General features: G+C 42.4%; 1 protein-coding gene across 1 annotated transcript; it reads right to left on the bottom strand.

Annotated features, from left to right (window-relative positions):
- Positions 1-2,066: 2,066 nt before the first annotated feature.
- On the bottom strand, positions 2,067-20,948 carry LOC119538540 (somatomedin-B and thrombospondin type-1 domain-containing protein-like). Its single transcript, XM_037841588.1, has 4 exons — positions 20,841-20,948; positions 3,628-3,822; positions 3,121-3,215; positions 2,067-2,355 (listed from the first exon to the last, which is right to left on the bottom strand). The coding sequence occupies exons 1-4, from the start codon at positions 20,908-20,910 to the stop codon at positions 2,278-2,280; spliced, it is 438 nt and encodes a 145-aa protein (XP_037697516.1). The 5' UTR covers positions 20,911-20,948; the 3' UTR covers positions 2,067-2,277.
- Between the last annotated feature and the right edge of the window lie 1,139 nt (positions 20,949-22,087).

Genomic DNA, 22,087 nt, shown 5'->3' with positions numbered 1-22,087 from the left:
CCGCTGCCAGAATTGGAATATCTTGGAAGATGCCTCTTCAGCTTAGAGAAGCCTAATTATGGGGATCCTGACTAGGGTCGAGGAGGGATATAGGAGAGACAAGAGAAGGAGATGGAGTTTTTAGGCATGTGGAAGGAGAACGAGCACTGAGCCAAGAGACAACAAAAAGCCCACAAATTAGCATCTGCCTTCTGTGAGAACTACAGGATGGGAAGGCCACATGCCACAGAGCCTCACCTGAAAGTTCCTCCTTGGAACATGAGCAGGGCTGGCCCTACCACAGACTGGCAAGGAAGGAAGATCTCAGGCTCTGGATGTATGAGGGGGACTCTCTCAAAAGAGACCAGGGTGTCTCTCCTCCAGGCTTCTCTGTCCCTGGGCAGGAAAAGAAACCTGCAGGTGGAAGAACTGAAGGAATGAAGCACACGTTCTTGAAAGCCAGCAGGGAGAACACGTGTTGTGCTACCCTAGTATGGGAGGGCAGCAGATCCTCTCTCCTCTCTCCTGCTTAGCATCACTCAAATCTGCCCTTGTTCTAGCCCTAACCTAAATCGACTTCCTCCACCCTCCCTCCAATCATCCTGCCCATCCCAGGAGGACTGTCTTCCAAGGAAGGGAAATTGTTAGGTGGCAGATTTCAACCGAAGGGAGGGAGGAACTTTCTACCACTTGGAGTTTGACTCAGAGACACAGGGGCTCTGAGTTACAAATGTTTTTGGCCTTGCTTTTTCTGCTATAGTGACCAGTTTCATAGGTGCAACCAGGCAGAGCCTTGCCATGTGCCATCTGCTCTCTGCCCCAGGGTTTCTCTGATGCCGAGGCCTGGGGTGCTTCTGGGAACATCTCAGCAATTCACACATGAGCAACAAGGAACTGTAGGCAAGTTAGCAACCTGTGGAGCAACCCATAAACCATGGGGAATGAGGGCTGATGGACAGATGCCTCCCCATTTCATCCCCAGAGAGATGGTTCTCAGACAGATTTCATAAGGCTTCTTAGAAGGTCCCACAGGCTCAACGAACCAGACAGACATAGCAAGGGCCAACTGGATAATGATAATGCATCTCTGTACTGGTTCTCACTTCTTCCCTGTTTCAGTTCCCCTTCCCCTCACCCATACTCCTTGGGATTATGATCTGAAATAAATTATTCAGGCTTCTGCTTTCAGAGTAATTGAGACAAAGGCAGACCCAGTAACCAATAACTGGGAACTGTACTGACAAGGCCTCCTATGCTACAATAATTTACTCAGAAACCAGTGTTCTAATTAGCAGAGGCCAAGAGCAAGGCGTGGATGGGGATAGTGGGTCATTTCACTCAGCTGGAACATAGGAGTGGGAGAAAGGGACTAGCAGGAGATAAGACCAGAAATGTGTATCAAGGGCCATGTTGCAAAGGACTTGGCTTGCAGTGCTCAGGATTCCAGCCTTTATTCTGTGGAGAAGTAGTGAGAGTTTTTGAGCAAGGAACTGGCAATACCTGAGCTCTATCTGGACAGAGACCAGTTAGAGGAGAGTTGGGGGCCAGAGCCAGTTAAGAGGCTGAACCTAGGACTCCAGCAGTGGAAATGTAAAGGGGATGGATGGGCACCGTACTGTGACGTAGAACAAGAAAGACTCAGCAACTTGAAGGGAAGGCCAGGGGCACGGAGATGTAAAAGGTGACTCTGAGGTTTGGAGTCCAGGAGGCTGGAGGATAGGGGAAGCAGTTCTGAGAAGGAAGGTGATGGGTTCATCAGACCTCAAAACCCCTAACATCACCTTCCCAGAGCTTTGAAATCCTGCACGTGTGGAAATCCCCAAGAGACCAGTTCTAGCCCTCCAAGGAAGGTCCTCTGCTTCTTCCTCTGCCTGGGAAGAGAGGGGGGTGGGCATGAGGTCTGGGCTACAGAGCTCAGACCGAGATATTCTGGGACTTACAGGAAGGAATATTGAAGAGAGAGGCACAAATTACTTAGCTAAAGGGTACTAGTATCTTATTTCAAGAAATTTTTCCTGTATTCACTGTAACCATCACAAAGCAAGGAACACCAGGAGCCAAAATCATATTTTGTAATTTGTATTGTTGATTCTATGTACATTTAAATGTGTTTACTATAATTGCGTATTTTAATTTTCCTCTGGTTAAACCAGTGTGGAAGCAGATAGGATGGCAGCCAAGAGATGAGCACTTCTGGGCCCAGGAACAAATGGTCCCCAACAAGCCAGAGTGGTGAGGGTGATTTCCGTTCCATGGGCCCTGCTGGTCCTGGGTGTGGGGAGGAGCTCCAGGGTGGTGTCACACTCTCTTCTTGATTCCCTTCACGGAGATGGAAAGGGGCATTCCTGGGAGGCTGGTTTGGAGGAGCTGCTGCGCCTAAAGTGAGCAGTGAGAGAAAGCCTGTTACCACTTCAGCCGGTACACATGTCCCTGAAGGATGGCTGCCTCGTGTTGTACACCCATCAAGAACCAGGCCCTTTCCATACTTTATCTCAACTAATTCTCAGAACAGCCCTACAAGTTAAGCTCTAGGACAGAGATGAGGAAATGGAGGCCCAGGAAAGCTAAGGGAGTTGCCTTAGACCACCCAGGTAGTTAGAGGTAGAGCCAGGATTTGAACCCAGGTCTCTCTGACTCCCAAGCCCATGCTCTTTCCATTGTACTCTGTTGCCTTTCTTTCTGCCCAAAGCCATAATATGCTAGGTTGGGGGCCACAGCCTCTCCTCCAGTGCCGGGCCAAGAACTCTGGACAGTTCACAACTGGAGCCAGGGCACAGAAGGAAAAGAAGGGAATGGAGGATGATTCAGGGCAGAGGCTGGCAAACTACAGTGCATAGGTCAAATCCAGCCTGCTGTCTGGTTTTGTATGGCTCACAAGCTAAGCATGTTTTTCACATTTTTAAATGGCTGGGGAAAAAAATGAAAAGGAGAAGAAAATCATACGAAATTCAAATTCCAGTGTCAATAGGCAGCAATTCTGACTCCTACATCAAAATGGTCATTGCAATAGAGCTCTGTCTCCCTTTTCTTTGTATACAGAATACATAATTGTTCTTGCTCCTGACTTTGGGAACTGGAAAGCCAGAGAGGCAGGAGCAGGCTGCTTCCCACCCCCGCTGGGAGAATCCCTAGGGCACTTACCATGCCCTGCATCCAGTCTACATTGCTTCTGGCAGGGCTCGGTGAGTTCTCCACCCTCAGCACCATCTGCAGCACCATCTTTGGAGCCTGAGAAGCTGATAGACACAGGATGAAAGCTCCTGTCCTTGTCCCTACTTCTCACCCTCCTTGCCACTGCCCAACACTCCAAGTATCTCTCTGAGGCCCCCATCTGCCCTCAAAAGTCCATGTGGGACAAACTAAAAGGCATCCACACCGAAAGAGAAACTAGGGCAGTTAGGTGGAATCCAACCACCCCATTCCTCCACCCTGATCCCCAACCACCAACAACTTAACCTCTCCCTGTGGAACATGGAAAATTGGCCCAGAGGGGAGCAGCAGGTGGCAAGAAGCATTGGGAAAACAAAGCTGGGAGGAGCATGTAGGCACTTTTGACATGAAATGGACAGAATGCAAGGATATCAGGATTGTCACAAGCTATGCAGTCCACATCCTGGTCTTGGCCTAAAGTACATGCTATGATCTTGCCTTTGTCAGTCACCATATCCAGCTCTGCCAGGGGTGGAAATGATCCTGCCCCTGAGCTACCAGGGTTGCAGAAAGCACTGTGGTCTGAGCAGCAGTCTGCTACCGCATGGCAGAATTCATCACAGTAGCAGCTTCCTCTTTTGCAGTGGTAATCTGTTCCAAGGCAGCAGAGGGGCTGGGGTTGGGAACAGCTTCCTGGAGAAAGAGGGAGATGAAAAAGAGACATTTTCAGCATTTGGTGGCAGGACCACAGTATATCCACATTCAAAAGGACATTAAAAAGAGTTGTATTCAGCATATGGCCTTGAGACAACAGAATATCCACATTCAGAAGAATGAAGTTTGATCCCTACCTCACACCATACACAAAAATTAACTTAAATATGAGCTAAATCTATAAAACTCTTAGAAGAAAACATAGGTGTAAATGATCATGACCTTGTGTTAAATAATTGTTTCTTGGATATGACATTAAAAGGACAAGTGACAAAACAAAATATAAGAAAATTGGACTCCATCAAAATTAAAAACATCTGTGCATCAAAGGATACCATCAAGAAAATGAAAAGACAACTTATGAGATAGGAGAAAATACTTGCAAATCATTTATCTGATAAGGGACTTGTATACAGACTATTTAAAGAACTCTTTTTTTAATCTTTTTTTTAATATTCAATTTATTGAGATATATTCACATACCACACAGTCATACAAAACAAATCGTACATTCGATTGTTCACAGTACCATTACATAGTTGTACATTCATCACCAAAATCAATCCCTGACACCCTCATTACCATACACACAAAAATAACCAGAATAATAATTCAAGTGAAAAAGAGCAACTAAAGTAAAAAAGAACACTGGGTGCCCTTGTCTGTTTGTTTGTTTGTTTCCTTCCCCCACCTTTCCACTCATCCATCCACAAACTAGACAAACAGGAGTGTGATCCCCATGGCCCCCCCCAATCCCACTGTCCCCCCTCATAAGCCACATTTTTATACAATTGTCTTCAAGATTCATGGGTTCTGCAATGCATATCTCTGAGACACCTGAAACTCAGAGCTAGAGCTCGGCAGATATGAATGTCAGTATTAGTGCATACAGCCACTGTTAAAAAAAAAAAAAAAAGCTGAAAAAGAGCCCAGACTTCAAGTAGTGATATGAATGAAGCAGGTCTGGTTAAGACCAGGGCAAGCCAGGCCAAAGGGTAAAGATTGAAACTGATTGTGTTTTAAAACTTCAACTTCCATATGAGACCAAGGGAAGAGATATCTATTTGGTACAGGATCTAAATTTTCTAAACGGTACAACTCTACAGTCGATTTGTTCAAACACCACAATTGCATGGAACTTTGAACAGGAAGTGAGATACGGTAGGTTAGTATAGGCTGGAGTGAAATAGTGACACATCCCAGAGTAATTTGGGCAGATAATAAAAAATATATTTACAGCCTCCCCCTCCCCAGCCCCGAAGATCTGGGGGAAGGTGCGGATGTGTTGGACATCCTCACCTGGACTGGTGCTGATGTTGTCACAAACATTGGGACTGGCGGTTTGATGTGCTGAGCCCTCGATCATGGGACTTGCCCTTATGAAGCTCATTACTGCAAAGGAGAGTCTAAACTTGCATATAATTGTGCCTAAGAGTCTCCCCCTGAGTGCCTCTTTGTTGCTCAGATGTGGCCCTCTCTCTCTCTAACTGAGCCATCTTGACAGGTGAACTCGCTGCCCTCCTCCCTACGTGGGACCCGACTCCCAGGGGTGTAAATCTCCCTGGCAATGCAGAATATGACTCCCAGGGATGAATGTGGACCTGGCATCGTGGGACTGAGAGTATCTTCTTGACCAAAAGGAGGATGCAAAATGAGACAAAATAGTTTCAGTGGCTAAGAGATTTCATATGGAGTTGAGAGGTCACTCTGGTGGATATTCTTATGCACTATGTAGATAACACGTCTTAGGTTTTAATGTATTGGAATAGCTAGAAGTAAATACCTGAAACTACCAAACTGCAACCCAGCAGTCTGGACTCCTGAAGACAATTATATAATAATGTAGATTACAAGGGGTGACAGTGTGATTGTGAAGACCTTGTAGATCACACCCCCTTTATCTAATGTATGGGTGAGTAGAAAAATAGGGATAAAAACTAAATGACAAATGGGGTGGGATGGGGGGATGATTTGGGTGTTCTTTTTTCACTTTTATTTTTTATTCTTGTTCTGGTTCTTTCTGATGTAAGGAAAATGTTCAGAGATAGATTGTGGTGATGAACGCATAACTATGTTATCATACTGTGGACAGCTGATTGTATACCATGGATGATTGTATGGTGTGTGAATGTATTTCAGTAAAACTGAATTTAATAAAAAATAAAAAAAAAGATTCATGGGTTCTGGGTTGTAGTTTGATAGTTTCAGGTATCTACCACCAGCTACCCCAATTCATTAGAACCTAAAAAGGGTTGTCTATATTGTGCATAAGAGTGCCCACCAGAGTGTCTCGGAGGCGGGGCAAGATGGCAGACTGGTGAGCTGTATGTTTTAGTTACTCCTCCAGGAAAGTAGGTAAAAAGCCAGGAACTGCGTGGACTGGACACCACAGAGCAATCTGTCTTTGGGCATACTTCATACAACACTCATGAAAACGTGGAACTGCTGAGATCAGCGAAATCTGTAAGTTTTTGCGGCCAGGGGACCCGCGCCCCTCCCTGCCAGGCTCAGTCCCGGGGGAGGAGGGGCTGTCAGCTCCAGGAAGGAGAAGGGAGAATTGCAGTGGCTGCTCTCATCGGAAACTCATTCTACTGATTCAAACTCCAAACATAGATAGACTGAGGACAGACACCAGAGACTCTGAGAGCAGCCAGCCCAGCAGAGAGGAGACGGGCATAGAAGGAAAACAACACGAGAAGCTCCAAAGTAAAAGCAGAGGATTTTTGGAGTTCTGGTGAACACAGAAAGGGGAAGGGCGGAGATCAGGCCTTGAGGCGCATATGCAAATCCCGAAGCAAGGCTGATCTCTCTGCCCAGGGCACCTTTCCTTAATGGCCCTGGTTGCTTTGTCTATTAGCATTTCAATAACCCATTAGATCTCTGAGGCGGGCCGTTTTTTTTTTTTTTTTTTTTTTTTTTTTTTTTTTTTTTTAAATCCTTTTTGCTTTTTCTAAAACAATTACTCTAAGAAGCTCAATACAGAAAGCTTCAAAGAATTGAAATTTGGGCACGTCAAGTCAAGAGCAGAAATAAGAGAGCTCTGAGACAAAAGGCAATAATCCAGTGGCTGAGAAAATTCACTAAACAACACAACTTCCCAAGAAAAGGGGGGTGTCCGCTCACAGCCACCATCCTGGTGGACAGGAAACACTCCTGCCCATCGCCAGCCCCATAGCCCAGAGCTGCCCCAGACAACCCAGTGTGACGGAAGTGCTTCAAATAACAGGCACACACCACAAAACTGGGCGTGGACATTAGCCTTCCCTGCAACCTCAGCTGAATGTCCCAGAGCTGGGAAGGGGGAGCAGTGTGAATTAACAGAGCCCCATTCAGCCATCATTTGAGCAGACTGGGAGCCTCCCAACACAGCCCAGCAGCCCAGAACTGCCCTGGGGGGACGGCACTCACCTGTGACATAGCACAGTCATCCCTCAACAGAGGACCCGGGGTGCACAGCCTGGAAGAGGGGCCCACTTGCAAGTCTCAGGAGCCATACGCCAATACCAAAGACTTGTGGGTCAGTGGCAGAGACAAACTGTGGCAGGACTGAACTGAAGGATTAGACTATTGCAGTAGCTTTAAAACTCTAGGATCATCAGGGAGATTTGATTGTTAGGGCCACCCCCCCTCCCCGACTGCCCAGAAACACGCCCCACATACAGGGCAGGCAACACCAACTACACACGCAAGCTTGGGACACCAATTGGGCCCCACAAGACTCACTCCCCCACTCACCAAAAAGGCTAAGCAGGGGAGATCTGGCTTGTGGAGAACAGGTGGCTCGTGGACGCCACCTGCTGGTTAGTTAGAGAAAGTGTACTCCACGAAGCTGTAGATCTGATAAACTAGAGATAAGGACTTCAACTGGTCTACAAACCCTAAAAGAACCCTATCAAGGACAGCAAATGCCACGAGGCCAAAAACAACAGAAAATTATAAAGCATATGAAAAAACCAGACGATATGGATAACCCAAGCCCAAGCACCCAAATCAAAAGACCAGAAGAGACACACCTAGAGCAGCTACTCAAAGAACTAAAGATGAACAATGAGACCCTAGTACGGGATATGAAGGAAATCAAGAAGACCCTAGAAGAGCATAAAGAAGACATTGCAAGACTAAATAAAAAAATGGATGATCTTATGGAAATTAAAGAAACTGTTGACCAAATTAAAAAGATTCTGGACACTCATAGTACAAGACTAGAGGAAGTTGAACAACGAATCAGTGACCTGGAAGATGACAGAATGGAAAATGAAAGCATAAAAGAAAGAATGGGGAAAAAAATTGAAAAACTCGAAATGGACCTCAGGGATATGATAGATAATATGAAGCGTCCGAATATAAGACTCATTGGTGTCCCAGAAGGGGAAGAAAAGGGTAAAGGTCTAGGAAGAGTATTCAAAGAAATTGTTGGGGAAAACTTCCCAAATCTTCTAAACAACATAAATACACAAATCATAAATGCTCAGCGAACTCCAAATAGAATAAATCCAAAAAAACCCACTCCGAGACATATACTGATCACACTGTCAAACATAGAAGAGAAGGAGCAAGTTCTGAAAGCAGCAAGAGAAAAGCAATTCACCACATACAAAGGAAACAGCATAAGACTAAGTAGTGACTACTCAGCAGCCACCATGGAGGCGAGAAGGCAATGGCACGATATATTTAAAATTCTGAGAGAGAGGAATTTCCAGCCAAGAATACTTTATCCAGCAAAGCTCTCCTTCAAATTTGAGGGAGACAAAGGGACACAAAGAAATTGAAAGTGAAAGGATGGAAAAAAATATTTCATGCAAGCTACAGCCAAAAGAAAGCAGGTGTAGCAATATTAATCTCAGATAAAATAGACTTCAAATGCAGGGATGTTTTGAGAGACAAAGAAGGCCACTACATACTAATAAAAGGGGCAATTCAGCAAGAAGAAATAACAATCGTAAATGTCTATGCACCCAATCAAGGTGCCACAAAATACATGAGAGAAACATTGGCAAAACTAAAGGAAGCAATTGATGTTTCCACAATAATTGTGGGAGACTTCAACACATCACTCTCTCCTATAGATAGATCAACCAGACAGAAGACCAATAAGGAAATTGAAAACCTAAACAATCTGATAAATGAATTAGATTTAACAGACATCTACAGGACATTACATCCCAAATCACCAGGATACACATACTTTTCTAGTGCTCACGGAACTTTCTCCAGAATAGATCATATGCTGGGACATAAAACAAGCCTCAATAAATTTAAAAAGATTGAAATTATTCAAAGCACATTCTCTGACCACAATGGAATACAATTAGAAGTCAATAACCATCAGAGACTTAGAAAATTCACAAATACCTGGAGGTTAAACAACACACTCCTAAACAATCAGTGGGTTAAAGAAGAAATAGCAAGAGAAATTGCTAAATATATAGAGACGAATGAAAATGAGAACACAACATACCAAAACCTATGGGATGCAGCAAAAGCAGTGCTAAGGGGGAAATTTATAGCACTAAACGCATATATTAAAAAGGAAGAAAGAGCCAAAATCAAAGAACTAATGGATCAACTGAAGAAGCTAGAAAATGAACAGCAAACCAATCCTAAACCAAGTAGAAGAAAAGAAATAACAAGGATTAAAGCAGAAATAAATGACATAGAGAACAAAAAAACAATAGAAAGGATAAATATCACCAAAAGTTGGTTCTTTGAGAAGATCAACAAGATTGACAAGCCCCTAGCTAGACTGACAAAATCAAAAAGAGAGAAGACCCATATAAACAAAATAATGAATGAAAAAGGTGACATAACTGCAGATCCGGAAGAAATTAAAAAAATTATAAGAGGATATTATGAACAACTGTATGGCAACAAACTGGATAATGTAGAAGAAATGGACAATTTCCTGGAAACATATGAACAACCTAGACTGACCAGAGAAGAAATAGAAGACCTCAACCAACCCATCACAAGCAAAGAGATCCAATCAGTCATCAAAAATCTTCCCACAAATAAATGCCCAGGGCCAGATGGCTTCACAGGGGAATTCTACCAAACTTTCCAGAAAGAACTGACACCAATCTTACTCAAACTCTTTCAAAACATTGAAAAAAATGGAACACTACCTAACTCATTTTATGAAGCTAACATCAATCTAATACCAAAACCAGGCAAAGATGCTACAAAAAAGGAAAACTACCGGCCAATCTCCCTAATGAATATAGATGCAAAAATCCTCAACAAAATACTTGCAAATCGAATCCAAAGACACATTAAAAAAATCATACACCATGACCAAGTGGGGTTCATTCCAGGCATGCAAGGATGGTTCAACATAAGAAAAACAATCAATGTATTACAACACATTAAAAACTCGAAAGGGAAAAATCAATTGATCATCTCAATAGATGCTGAAAAAGCATTTGACAAAATCCAACATCCCTTTTTGATAAAAACACTTCAAAAGGTAGGAATTGAAGGAAACTTCCTCAACATGATAAAGAGCATATATGAAAAACCCACAGCCAGCATAGTACTCAATGGTGAGAGACTGAAAGCCTTCCCTCTAAGATCAGGAACAAGACAAGGATGCCCGCTGTCACCACTGTTATTCAACATTGTGCTGGAAGTGCTAGCCAGGGCAATCCGGCAAGACAAAGAAATAAAAGGCATCCAAATTGGAAAAGAAGAAGTAAAACTGTCATTGTTTGCAGATGATATGATCTTATATCTAGAAAACCCTGAGAAATCAACGATACACCTACTAGAGCTAATAAACAAATTTAGCAAAGTAGCGGGATACAAGATTAATGCACATAAGTCAGTAATGTTTCTATATGCTAGAAATGAACAAACTGAAGAGACACTCAAGAAAAAGATACCATTTTCAATAGCAACTAAAAAAATCAAGTACCTAGGAATCAACTTAACCAAAGATGTAAAAGACCTATACAAAGAAAACTACATAACTCTACTAAAAGAAATAGAAGGGGACCTTAAAAGATGGAAAAATATTCCATGTTCATGGATAGGAAGGCTAAATGTCATTAAGATGTCAATTCTACCCAAACTCATCTACAGATTCAATGCAATCCCAATCAAAATTCCAACAACCTACTTTGCAGACTTGGAAAAACTAGTTATCAAATTTATTTGGAAAGGGAAGATGCCTCGAATTGCTAAAGACACTCTAAAAAAGAAAAACGAAGTGGGAGGACTTACACTCCCTGACTTTGAAGCTTATTATAAAGCCACAGTTGCCAAGACAGCATGGTACTGGCACAAAGATAGACATATAGATCAATGGAATCGAATTGAGAATTCAGAGATAGACCCTCAGATCTATGGCCGACTGATCTTTGATAAGGCCCCCAAAGTCACCGAACTGAGCCATAATGGTCTTTTCAACAAATGGGGCTGGGAGAGTTGGATATCCATATCCAAAAGAATGAAAGAGGACCCCTACCTCACCCCCTACACAAAAATTAACTCAAAATGGACCAAAGATCTCAATATAAAAGAAAGTACCATAAAACTCCTAGAAGATAATGTAGGAAAACATCTTCAAGACCTTGTATTAGGAGGCCACTTCCTAGACTTTACACCCAAAGCACAAGCAACAAAAGAGAAAATAGATAAATGGGAACTCCTCAAGCTTAGAAGTTTCTGCACCTCAAAGGAATTTCTCAAAAAGGTAAAGAGGCAGCCAACTCAATGGGAAAAAATTTTTGGAAACCATGTATCTGACAAAAGACTGATATCTTGCATATACAAAGAAATCCTACAACTCAATGACAATAGTACAGACAGCCCAATTATAAAATGGGCAAAAGATATGAAAAGACAGTTCTCTGAAGAGGAAATACAAATGACCAAGAAACACATGAAAAAATGTTCAGCTTCACTAGCTATTAGAGAGATGCAAATTAAGACCACAATGAGATACCATCTAACACCGGTTAGAATGGCTGCCATTAAACAAACAGGAAACTACAAATGCTGGAGGGGATGTGGAGAAATTGGAACTCTTATTCATTGTTGGTGGGACTGTATAATGGTTCAGCCACTCTGGAAGTCAGTCTGGCAGTTCCTTAGAAAACTAGATATAGAGCTACCATTCGATCCAGCGATTGCACTCCTCGGTATATACCCGGAAGATCGGAAAGCAGTGACACGAACAGATATCTGCACGCCAATGTTCATAGCAGCATTATTCACAATTGCCAAGAGATGGAAACAACCCAAATGTCCTTCAACAGATGAGTGGATAAATAAAATGTGGTATATACACACGATGGAATACTACGCGGCAGTAAGAAGGAACGATCTGGTGAAACATATGACAACATGGATGAACCTTGAAGACATAATGCTGAGCGAAATAAGCCAGGCACAAAAAGAGAAATATTATATGCTACCACTAATGTGAACTTTGAAAAATGTAAAACAAATGGTTTATAATGTAGAATGTAGGGGAACTAGCAGTAGAGAGCAATTAAGGAAGGGGGAACAATAATCCAGGAAGAACAGATAAGCTATTTAACGTTCTGGGGATGCCCAGAAATGACTATGGTCTGTTAATTTCTGATGGTTGTAGTAGGAACAAGTTCACTGAAATGTTGCTATATTATGTAACTTTCTTGGGGTAAAGTAGGAACATGTTGGAAGTTAAGCAGTTATCTTAGGTTAGTTGTCTTTTTCTTACTCCCTTGCTATGGTCTCTTTGAAATGCTCTTTTATTGTATGTTTGTTTTCTTTTTAACTTTTTTTTTTCATACAGGTGATTTAAAAAAGAAGGGAAAGTTAAAAAAAAAAAAAAAAAAAAAAAAAAAAAAGAAAAAAGACAAACAAGGGGAAAAAAAAAAAAAAAAGATGTAGTGCCCCCTTGAGGAGCCTGTGGAGAATGCAGGGGTATTCGCCTACCCCACCTCCATGGTTGCTAACATGACCACAGACATAGGGGACTGGTGGTTTGATGGGTTGAGCCCTCTACCATAAGTTTTACCCTTGGGAAGACGGTTGCTGCAAAGGAGAGGCTAGGCCTCCCTGTATTTGTGCCTAAGAGTCTCCTCCTGAATGCCTCTTTGTTGCTCAGATGTGGCCCTCTCTCTCTGGCTAAGCCAACTTGAAAGGTGAAATCACTGCCCTCCCCCCTACGTGGGATCAGACACCCAGGGAAGTGAATCTCCCTGGCAACGTGGAATATGACTCCCAGGGAGGAATGTAGACCTGGCACCGTGGGACGGAGAACATCTTCTTGACCAAAAGGGGGATGTGAAAGGAAATGAAATAAGCTTCAGTGGCAGAGAGATTCCAAAAGGAGCCGAGAGGTCACTCTGGTGGGCACTCTTATGCACACTTTAGACAACCCTTTTTAGGTTCTAAAGAATTGGGGTAGCTGGTGGTGGATACCTGAAACTATCAAACTACAACCCAGAACCCATGAATCTCGAAGACAGTTGTATAAAAATGTAGCTTATGAGGGGTGACAATGGGATTGGGAAAGCCATAAGGACCAAACACCACTTTGTCTAGTTTATGGATGGATGTGTAGAAAAGTAGGGGAAGGAAACAAACAGACAAAGGTACCCAGTGTTCTTTTTTACTTCAATTGCTCTTTTTCACTCTAATTATTATTCTTGTTATTTTTGTGTGTGTGCTAATGAAGGTGTCAGGGATTGATTTAGGTGATGAATGTACAACTATGTAATGGTACTGTAACAATCGAAAGTACAATTTGTTTTGTATGACTGCGTGGTATGTGAATATATCTCAATAAAATGATGATTTAAAAAAAAAAAAACAAAAAAAAAAAACAAAAAAAAACAAAGAGTGCCCACCAGAGTGACCTCTCGGCTCCTTTTGGAATCTCTCTGCCACTGAAGCTTATTTCATTTCCTTTCACATCCCCCATCCCCCTTTTGGTCGAGAAGATGTTTTCCATCCCACGATGCCAGGTCTACATTCCTCCCTGGGAGTCATATTCCACGTTGCCAGGAAGATTCACTCCCCTGGGTGTCTGATCCCACATAGGGGGGAGGGCAGTGATTTCACCTTTCAAGTTGGCTTAGCTAGAGAGAGAGGGCCACATCTGAGCAACAAAGAGGCATTCGGGAGGAGGCTCTTAGGCACAATTATAGGGAGGCCTAGCCTTTCCTTTGCAGCAACAGTCTTCCCAAGGGCAAATCCCATGGTAGAGGGCTCAATCCATCAAACCACCAGTCCTCTATGTCTGTGGGCATGTTAGTAACCATCGAGGTAGGGCAGGCCAATACCACTGCATTCTCCACCAGCTCCTCAAGGGGGCTCTGCATATTTTTTTCCTTGTTTTTTTTTTAAACTTTTTTTTTCTAAATCAACTGTATGAAAAATAAAAAAATTAAAAAAAAATTTAAGAAAACATACAATAAAAGAACATTTCAAAGAGACCATAACAAGGGAGTAAAAAAAAGACAACTAACCTAAGATAACTACTTTACTTCCAACATGTTCCTACTCTACCCCAAGAAAGTAACCTAATATAGCAACATTTCTGTGAACTTGTTCCTACTATACCCATCAGAAATTAGCAGACCATAGTCTTTGCTGGGCATTCCCAGAACATTAAATTTACCCATGATAGCTTATCTGTTCTTCTTGGATTATTGTTCCCCCTTCCTTAATTGCTATCTATCGCTAGTTCCCCTACATTCTACATTATAAACCATTTGTTTTACATTTTTCAAAGTTCACATTAGTGGTAGCATATAATATTTGTCTTTTTGTGCCTGGCTTATTTCGCTCAGCATTATGTCTTCAAGGTTCATCCATGTTGTCATATGTTTCACGAGATAGTTCCTTCTTACTGCCGTGTAGTATTCCATCGTCTGTATATACCACATTTTATTTATCCACTCATCTGTTGAAGGACATTTGGGTTGTTTCTATCTCTTGGCAATTGTGAATAATGCTGCTATGAACATTGGCATGCAGATATCTGTTCGTGTCACTGCTTTCCGATCTTCTGGGTATATACCGAGAAGTGCAATCGCTGAATCAAAGGGTATCTCTATATCTAGTTTTCTAAGGAACTGACAGACTGACTTCCAGAGTGGCTGAACCATTATACAGCCCACCAACAATGAATAAGAGTTCCAATTTCTCCACATCCCCTCCAGCATTTGTAGTTTCCTGTTTAATGGCAGCCATTCTAATCTGTGTGAGATGGTATCTCATTGTGGTCTTAATTTGCATCTCTCTAATAGCTAGTGAAGCTGAACATTTTTTCATGTGTTTCTTGGCCATTTGTATTTCCTCTTCAGAGAACTGTCTTTTCATATCTTTTGCCCATTTTATAATTGGGCTGTCTGTACTATCATCATTGAGTTGTAGGATTTCTTTATATATGCAAGATATCAGTCTCAAGATATCAGTCTTTTGTCAGATACATGGTTTCTGAAAATTTTTTCCCATTAAGTTGGCTGCCTCTTTACCTTTTTGACAAATTCCTTTGAGGTACAGAAACTTCTAAGCTTGAGGAGTTCCCATGTATCTATTTTTTCTTTTGTTGCTTGTGTTTTGGGTGTAAAGTCTAGGAAGTGTCCGCCTAATACCAGGTCTTGAAGATGTTTTCCTACATTATCTTCTAGGAGTTTTATGGTACTTTCTTTTATATTGAGATCTTTCGTCCATTTTGAGTTAATTTTTGTGTAGGGTGTGAGGTAGGGGTCCTCTTTCATTCTTTTGGATATGGATATCCAACTCTCCCAGCCCCATTTGTTGAAAAGACCATTATGACCCAGTTCAGTGACTTTGGGGGCTTTAAAGAACTCTTATAACTCAACAATAAAAAGACAAATAACCCAATTTAAAAACAGGCAAAGGATTTGAATAGATATTTCTCCAAAGAAGATAAACAGATTGCCAATAAGCACATGAAAAAATATTCAACATCATTAGTCTTTAGGGAAATGCAAATCAAAACCACAATGAATAACACTTTATACCCGCTAGGTTGGCTAAAATGAATAAAGATACACAATAATAAGTATTGGTGAGGATGTGTAGAAATTGAAACCTCATACATTGCTGACTGGGTTGTAAAATAGTTCAGTCACTTTGGAAAACATTTCATCAGTTTCTCAAAATGTTAAATCTATAGTTATTATAAGACCCAAAAATGCCACTGCTAGTTATAAATCATACAGAATTTAAAATAGCTCTACACAAAAACCTGCACATGAATGTTCATGGCAGCATTGTTTATAACAGCCCCAAAGTGGAAATAACCAAATGTCCATTAACTGATGAATGGTTAAACAAATAAGGTATATCCATACAGTGGGATATTAGTTGGCTATAAAAAGGAATGGGCATTGTAAATGTAATTAACAGCACTGAATTATATATTTGGATGTGGTTAAAAGGGGAAATTTTAGGTTATATATATGTTACTGGAGTAAAACTCAAAAAAAAAAAAAAAACAACCCATAGGACTGTACAACACAGTGCACCCTAATGTAAAAGGTAGACTAGAGTCAATAGTAAAATTATAAAAATGTTCTTTCCTGAATTACAACAAATGTACCATACTAATGCAAGGTGTTAATAGTAGGGTGGTATATGGGTAATCTGCATTTTATGCACAATTTTTCTGTAAATTTACAACTTCTCTAATAAGAAAAATAAAAATTAAAAAAAAAGGGAATGGAATATGATACTTGCTGCAACAGGGATAAACCTTGAAAAAAATGCTAAGCAAAAGAAGCCAGTCACAAAAAACCACAGAATAGACAAATCCATAGAAACAGAAAGTAGATTAGGGGTTGCCAGAGACTGAGGGTAGGGGAAATGGGGAGCGACTGCTGATGGGCATGAGGTTCCTTCTGGGGTGATGAAACGTTCTAAAATTAGATAGTGATGATGGTTGTAGAACTTTGTGAATCTACAAAAAACCATCGAATTGTATCCTTAAAAAGGGTGAATTTTATGGCATGTGGATTATATCACAATAAAGCTGTTATTATAAAAGAGAGACAGAGTGAGACAGATGGGAGAGAGAGACTGACAGAAAAGGGAGGCCAGAAAGGAGGGAGACAAGGGAGTGACTGTAAGGAGGAGAGAGAGGTGAGAGAGAAACTGACGTTCAAGAGAACAGAGTGTGGTAAGAGGGACAGAGAAAACCCCACAAAGGTAGAGGAAGATCTCCACGGTCCCCATTCACAAAACATCTTTGCCAGCCCCACCTCTCACCATTTCCCAACGTACTCAACTGAATTATTATCTGATCATTGCCTGTCCACTACAAGACCAGGGGATTCATCTTCTTTTACAGATGAGGAAAGCAAGGCACTGGGCAGGTAGGGGCCACGGCCCAGGATACCTGGTGAGTCAGCCTGTGGCCCAGGTGGGAAGGGGCCCAGGTATCCTCCCCCCTTGGACTCTCAATGCCGTTCACCCTCTATGCTTACCTTGACCTTCCCAGTTGCCTCCGGTTAGGTTAGCACCTGCCTCAGGCTCTGTTTAGAGACAAACTTGAAGGCCCTCCAAAGTTGACAACATCAACAAGAAGCAGGCCTTTGGGAGGATGTGGAGTTGGGTGTGGCCGGCCCAACCTGTTGTGTAAACAGGGGTGCAGGTGTCTGATGAAGGGGGTAGTGGCCTGGGAGGCCAGACCTCTCAAGGTTAGGAGGGGGTGGGCTGTGGAAGTAGCCTCTGAATTTGGCCTGGCTGTTGTACCACATTCACTTCTGCATATGGTCAATTTCCCTTTTCACGTTGTCCCTCTTTCAAAGCCCCTGATCCAGCTTTGGGTCATTACCAGGGATCAATCAGAGAGGCTGCAGCTGGAAAAGAGCCCCAGGCATCATCCAAACTAGGGTTCTAGGCCACTGGTGAGTCAGAGATCAATTCAGTGTCATGACCAGCATTGATTTTAATAGTTGGAATGGACAAGAAAATATTCCCATACATTGCATGTGGTAGGAGTAAGGCTTTGTCTTTATCTTTGAAATTTTTGTTGGTTTTTATATACATGTATGTATGTACTGACTCACAGTGTAAAAGGTATTTACAAATATGGATTGTGGCCAGAAAAGTCTGAACGCCACTGATCTAAAGCAACCCCTTCATTTTAGAGATTGGGCAGCTGACACCCAGAAGGGAAAAGTGATTTGCCCAAGGTGATACTTGAGTTAGTGACAGAGCTGGAAGTAGAACCAACAGTCCTGACTTCTTCACTGCTTTCCCCACCATTTCATGTTCAGGCTTCTCACTCAAAACCCTCTTGTTGCACATGCCACGGATCTCCCTGCCATTCTCTGAACACTCGGAATTCTCTCACCCCAGAGAGAAAACTTTGCTTCAGTTTTCCTCTGCCTGGAAGACCCACCACTCCCATATCCACTAAAAGAAACCATCCTTATCCTTCAAGGCCACAATTAAATCCCACCCTCTCAGGATTGCTAAGACAATGATAAACAAAAAAAATGAATCAAATACTTATCCAGTCTTTCTATACAAACCAAACTGTTGATGGAGAAAAGATCTACTTTATAAAAGAATTCCAGCTAATAAATGCAGAAGGAATGCAGAAGGCAATCTTAATGAAAAAATTGATCTAAGCAACAATCATCAGTGGGACCTAAAACCATTAGAGAAAGGTTGATGGAGAACTTTTATAATGGACTTACAATGGATGAATCTGACTGATCAGAAGCAGTCAGAAAAGGTGGGACAACTAGACATTATGTGTCCCCTTTGGGATGCAGGAGGAAGTACACAGTTCACCTCTGGAGTATTCCTGCTAAAAGAAGCAAGCCGATTTCGATCTGGACCTTAACTACCAGGTTTTAGGAAATACAGGGAACAGAGGGATACATTAAAGGATTTGAACAGTCAAGTCCAGAATGCTACAGGATAAATAACCCTGTTTCTTAAACAAACAAACAGCATGAAAAAAGGGAGAGATTATCTGATAACAGACTTAAAAAGACTTAAGATATGTATCAATTAATTAATGTGTGGACTTGTTTGGATCTTGACTCAAATAGGCCAATTTGGACAATTGGGGAGATTTGCACACAGGTATTAAATGATAGTAAGTAATTACTGTTAATTATTTTAGCTCTGATAAAGTACTGTGATTATATTTTTTTAAATACAGGGTATAAGAGCTTGGGCAACATGCCAATAATTTTGAAACTGGCCAATATTTACATAGGGTTCATTTAACTATTCTATTTTTGTGTATGTTTGAAAATTTCCATTAAAAACTTTTAAAAAAGAAATCAGTCTATTTGGAGAGGCCTTTGTAGATCCTCTCAGTTGGGATTCATCTTTTCCTCTTACTCTTAAAACCTATTATTTTTAACTTCTAACACAGCATTCATCCTGCCTCCCTTATGGTTTCAGCTTTCTCTCTGTGGATGTGGTTAGTCTTGCTTGCCAACTCCCTGAAGGCAAGAAGTGTATCTCTGTATTTCTGGTGCCAAATAATTTTTATTTAATTTAAGGAAAAAGATCTGAATTGAATTTGGACCAGAAGAGAGTTACCTTTCTTAATAGTCCTATACTGTACCAGCAGAAAAACGACAGCACGAGAAGGAAAGGAAGGCCACCCCCATGGCGACCAAGCACCCATACTCATTCACTCATTCATTCATTTTATTCTATTGAGTGACTGAGCCAAGTGCCATGGGGGATAATGGAGATGTAGTTTGCGCACACACACACACACACACACACACACACACACACGATAAATACCCCCCAGGAGCTCACAGTTCAGTGGAGTAAGCTACAAGTAAACCAAACATTCTCACACTATGGGATGAATGCCCAGCTTGAGGTAAGAGGAGAGAGCTCTGGAATTCAGTGGAGGGGAAGTGAGTCCATCAGGAGGGCTTCCTGGTGGAGGGGATGCCTCAAGTGATTCCCTTATGTCTGTCCCATTGACTTCAGACCAAGAGGCTAATAGATGTCTAGGCTGGGGCTGGACACAAAAAGACTCCGGGGGTTTCAGGACTATAAATGCTTTCCATCAACTTAGCACATCTCTTAAATTCATTCATTTACTCAACAATATTATTTGAACATCTACTCTAAGCCAACTCTTATACTACAACACCCAGCCCTAAACAGGGCTGGGTGAAGAACCCAAGGTTCATGGTTTGGCGCCCCTCCAGAGCAATACTCTTTAGGTATGTTTGACAATTTTATAGAGACTATATAGAATATGTTTGATAATTTTGTAGAGAATATGCTTGACAATTTTATAGAGAATATGTCTGACAATTTTATAGAGAAGAGGGTGAGCGCTGTGTGGAGAGAATGAGAAAGCCCCCCCTCTCCTCTATGGTCCCCAGAAATCCTGCTCCAGCCCCAAACTTGCAAACCCCCACAACAAAACTGAAGCCCTGCTCTTATCCAGAAGTCCTTTTTACAAAGCAATTTAATAATGTAAGTGTTGCTACATAAACATGCCCCTTGAGGCTCCCACAAGAAATGTTCCTACCAATGGTATAGCGTTCTCTCCTCCAAGAGTTCTGCATCTCCAGGGATGTTTTAGCAAATTGAATGGACTGGTACCTGGCAGTTGTCTAGTGAGTCTGCCTATTAATCTGAATCTGGGCTTGCCACACTCACCTTCCCCCCCCACCTCAGAGCCCACTTTCCAGAGCCCCATGCTGGCCACCCCCTCCCCAGCCCCCACTCCACAGGAATCTCCTCTGGACACTCCACATCTCCCCAACCAAAGCGGCATCCTCCCAAGCTAATTACCCAAGAATGTCTTGTAAAAATGAAGGTGGACACACAAAGAAGCCACAGTAAGCACACTGTAGGGACTTAGTAACTGCCTGAATAAACAAATTATTTAATTAATGAATTAATGAAAATACTAGCCCTCAGAAGACGGATCCTACTGGAGACAAAAAAGAATGATCAACTGGATGAATGAATGAAAGAGACTAGAGGCTGGGATCCCTTTGACCTCTAGCCCAGGGGCTAGCTTGGCTCCTCACCTGTCTCCCAATTTGGGGCCGCAGGGCTCAGCCACAGCAGGAGGAGAACCAGCCACATGGCTGCAGGCATCCAGCAAGGACAGAAGTGTTTCAGGGACCCATGTCCAGGCTTTTCATATCAACCATCCCAGTGAGCTCACCTGGCATTAGCACCTCTGGGGAGGAGCCACCTGAAACCTAAGCAGCCACTGGCAGAAGGCAAGGGTGTGGCCCAAGGCAGCTGTTTGGAATCAGATGCTTGGCTCACCCCAACAAAGGTAATCACGATTTCTGCATCTCCTGGGGGATTCCAGGGCTGTGGAAGGACCGAATCAGAAAATCCAGAGTGACAGAGCTGGCAGGGACCTTGGAGATCATCTAGTATGACCCTCCCATTTACCAGATAAGGACACTGAGGCCCAGGGAAGACAAGGAGCACCCTGGATGTTTTAGTTTCCCAGGCTGCTCAAAGCAAATAATGGGTCAGCTTACACATGGGGATTTATTCACTCACAGTTTGAGGCTGCGAAAAAGTTCATATCAGGGTGTCATCAAGGCAATGCTTTCTCCCTGAAGACTGGCTGCTGGTGATCCTTAGTTCCTCCGTCACATGGCAAGACACATTTGGTGTCTGCTGTTCTCTCCCTTATCTTCCGGGTTTCATTGATTTCAGCTTCTTGCTTCTGTGGCTTTTTCTCTCTGTGTCTGAATTTCATTCTCTTAAAAGGATTCCAGTAAGAGGATTAAGACATTAAGATCCATCCTGAATAAGATGGGTCACACTTTACCTGAAGTAGCCTCATCAAAAGGTCCTACTTACAATGGGTTCACAGGAATAGATTAAGATTAAAAACATGTTTTTCTGAGGTACATATAGCTCCAGGCTCATACAGCTTGGATATTGAAGAGCTGAGGTGAGAACTCCAATTTCCTGGCTCCCACTCCAGACTTCTTTCAACCAAATTGCAGCGGAGATGCTCAGAGAGGCCCCCAGGAGGTGCTCATCAGCCAGGAAAATGAGCAAGGCCACTCTATTTCCCCTCGGGGTTGGCATGAGTTGTCTACACCACAGGACTGTTGAACTGCTGACAGAGTAGGAGTGAGTTGAAGGGTTGTGGTTTGGGGGGAAAGTGAGGTCTCACATCTAAAACATCTCCCATAGGAAAATGTGAAAGTAAGGTGACTTCTTTGTCCACTTGGGAAATGCCTAACCACTGTCTGGGAAGGTTACACCCTTGGCCCATCCAGACTCTTGTTCAATCCCCAGA

The sequence above is a fragment of the Choloepus didactylus genome, chromosome 1, assembly GCF_015220235.1.
Source record: "Choloepus didactylus isolate mChoDid1 chromosome 1, mChoDid1.pri, whole genome shotgun sequence".
In the NCBI taxonomy this organism is placed as follows: Eukaryota; Metazoa; Chordata; class Mammalia; order Pilosa; family Megalonychidae; genus Choloepus; species Choloepus didactylus.
This window is presented reverse-complemented; position numbering and strand designations above follow the sequence as displayed.

What these genes read in the sequence shown, in the direction of transcription:
- LOC119538540 (XM_037841588.1), bottom strand. Translation starts at nt 20,910, where the DNA reads ATGCCTGCAGCCATGTGGCTGGTTCTCCTCCTGCTGTGGCTGAGCCCT. An exon ending in GGCCCCAAATTGGGAGACAG is followed by an intron (nt 3,823 to 20,840) that starts GTGAGGAGCCAA and finishes CTCTTTCTCCAG; the next exon opens with GAAGCTGTTCCCAACCCCAG. An exon ending in TAGACTGGATGCAGGGCATG is followed by an intron (nt 2,356 to 3,120) that starts GTAAGTGCCCTA and finishes TGCTCACTTTAG; the next exon opens with GCGCAGCAGCTCCTCCAAAC.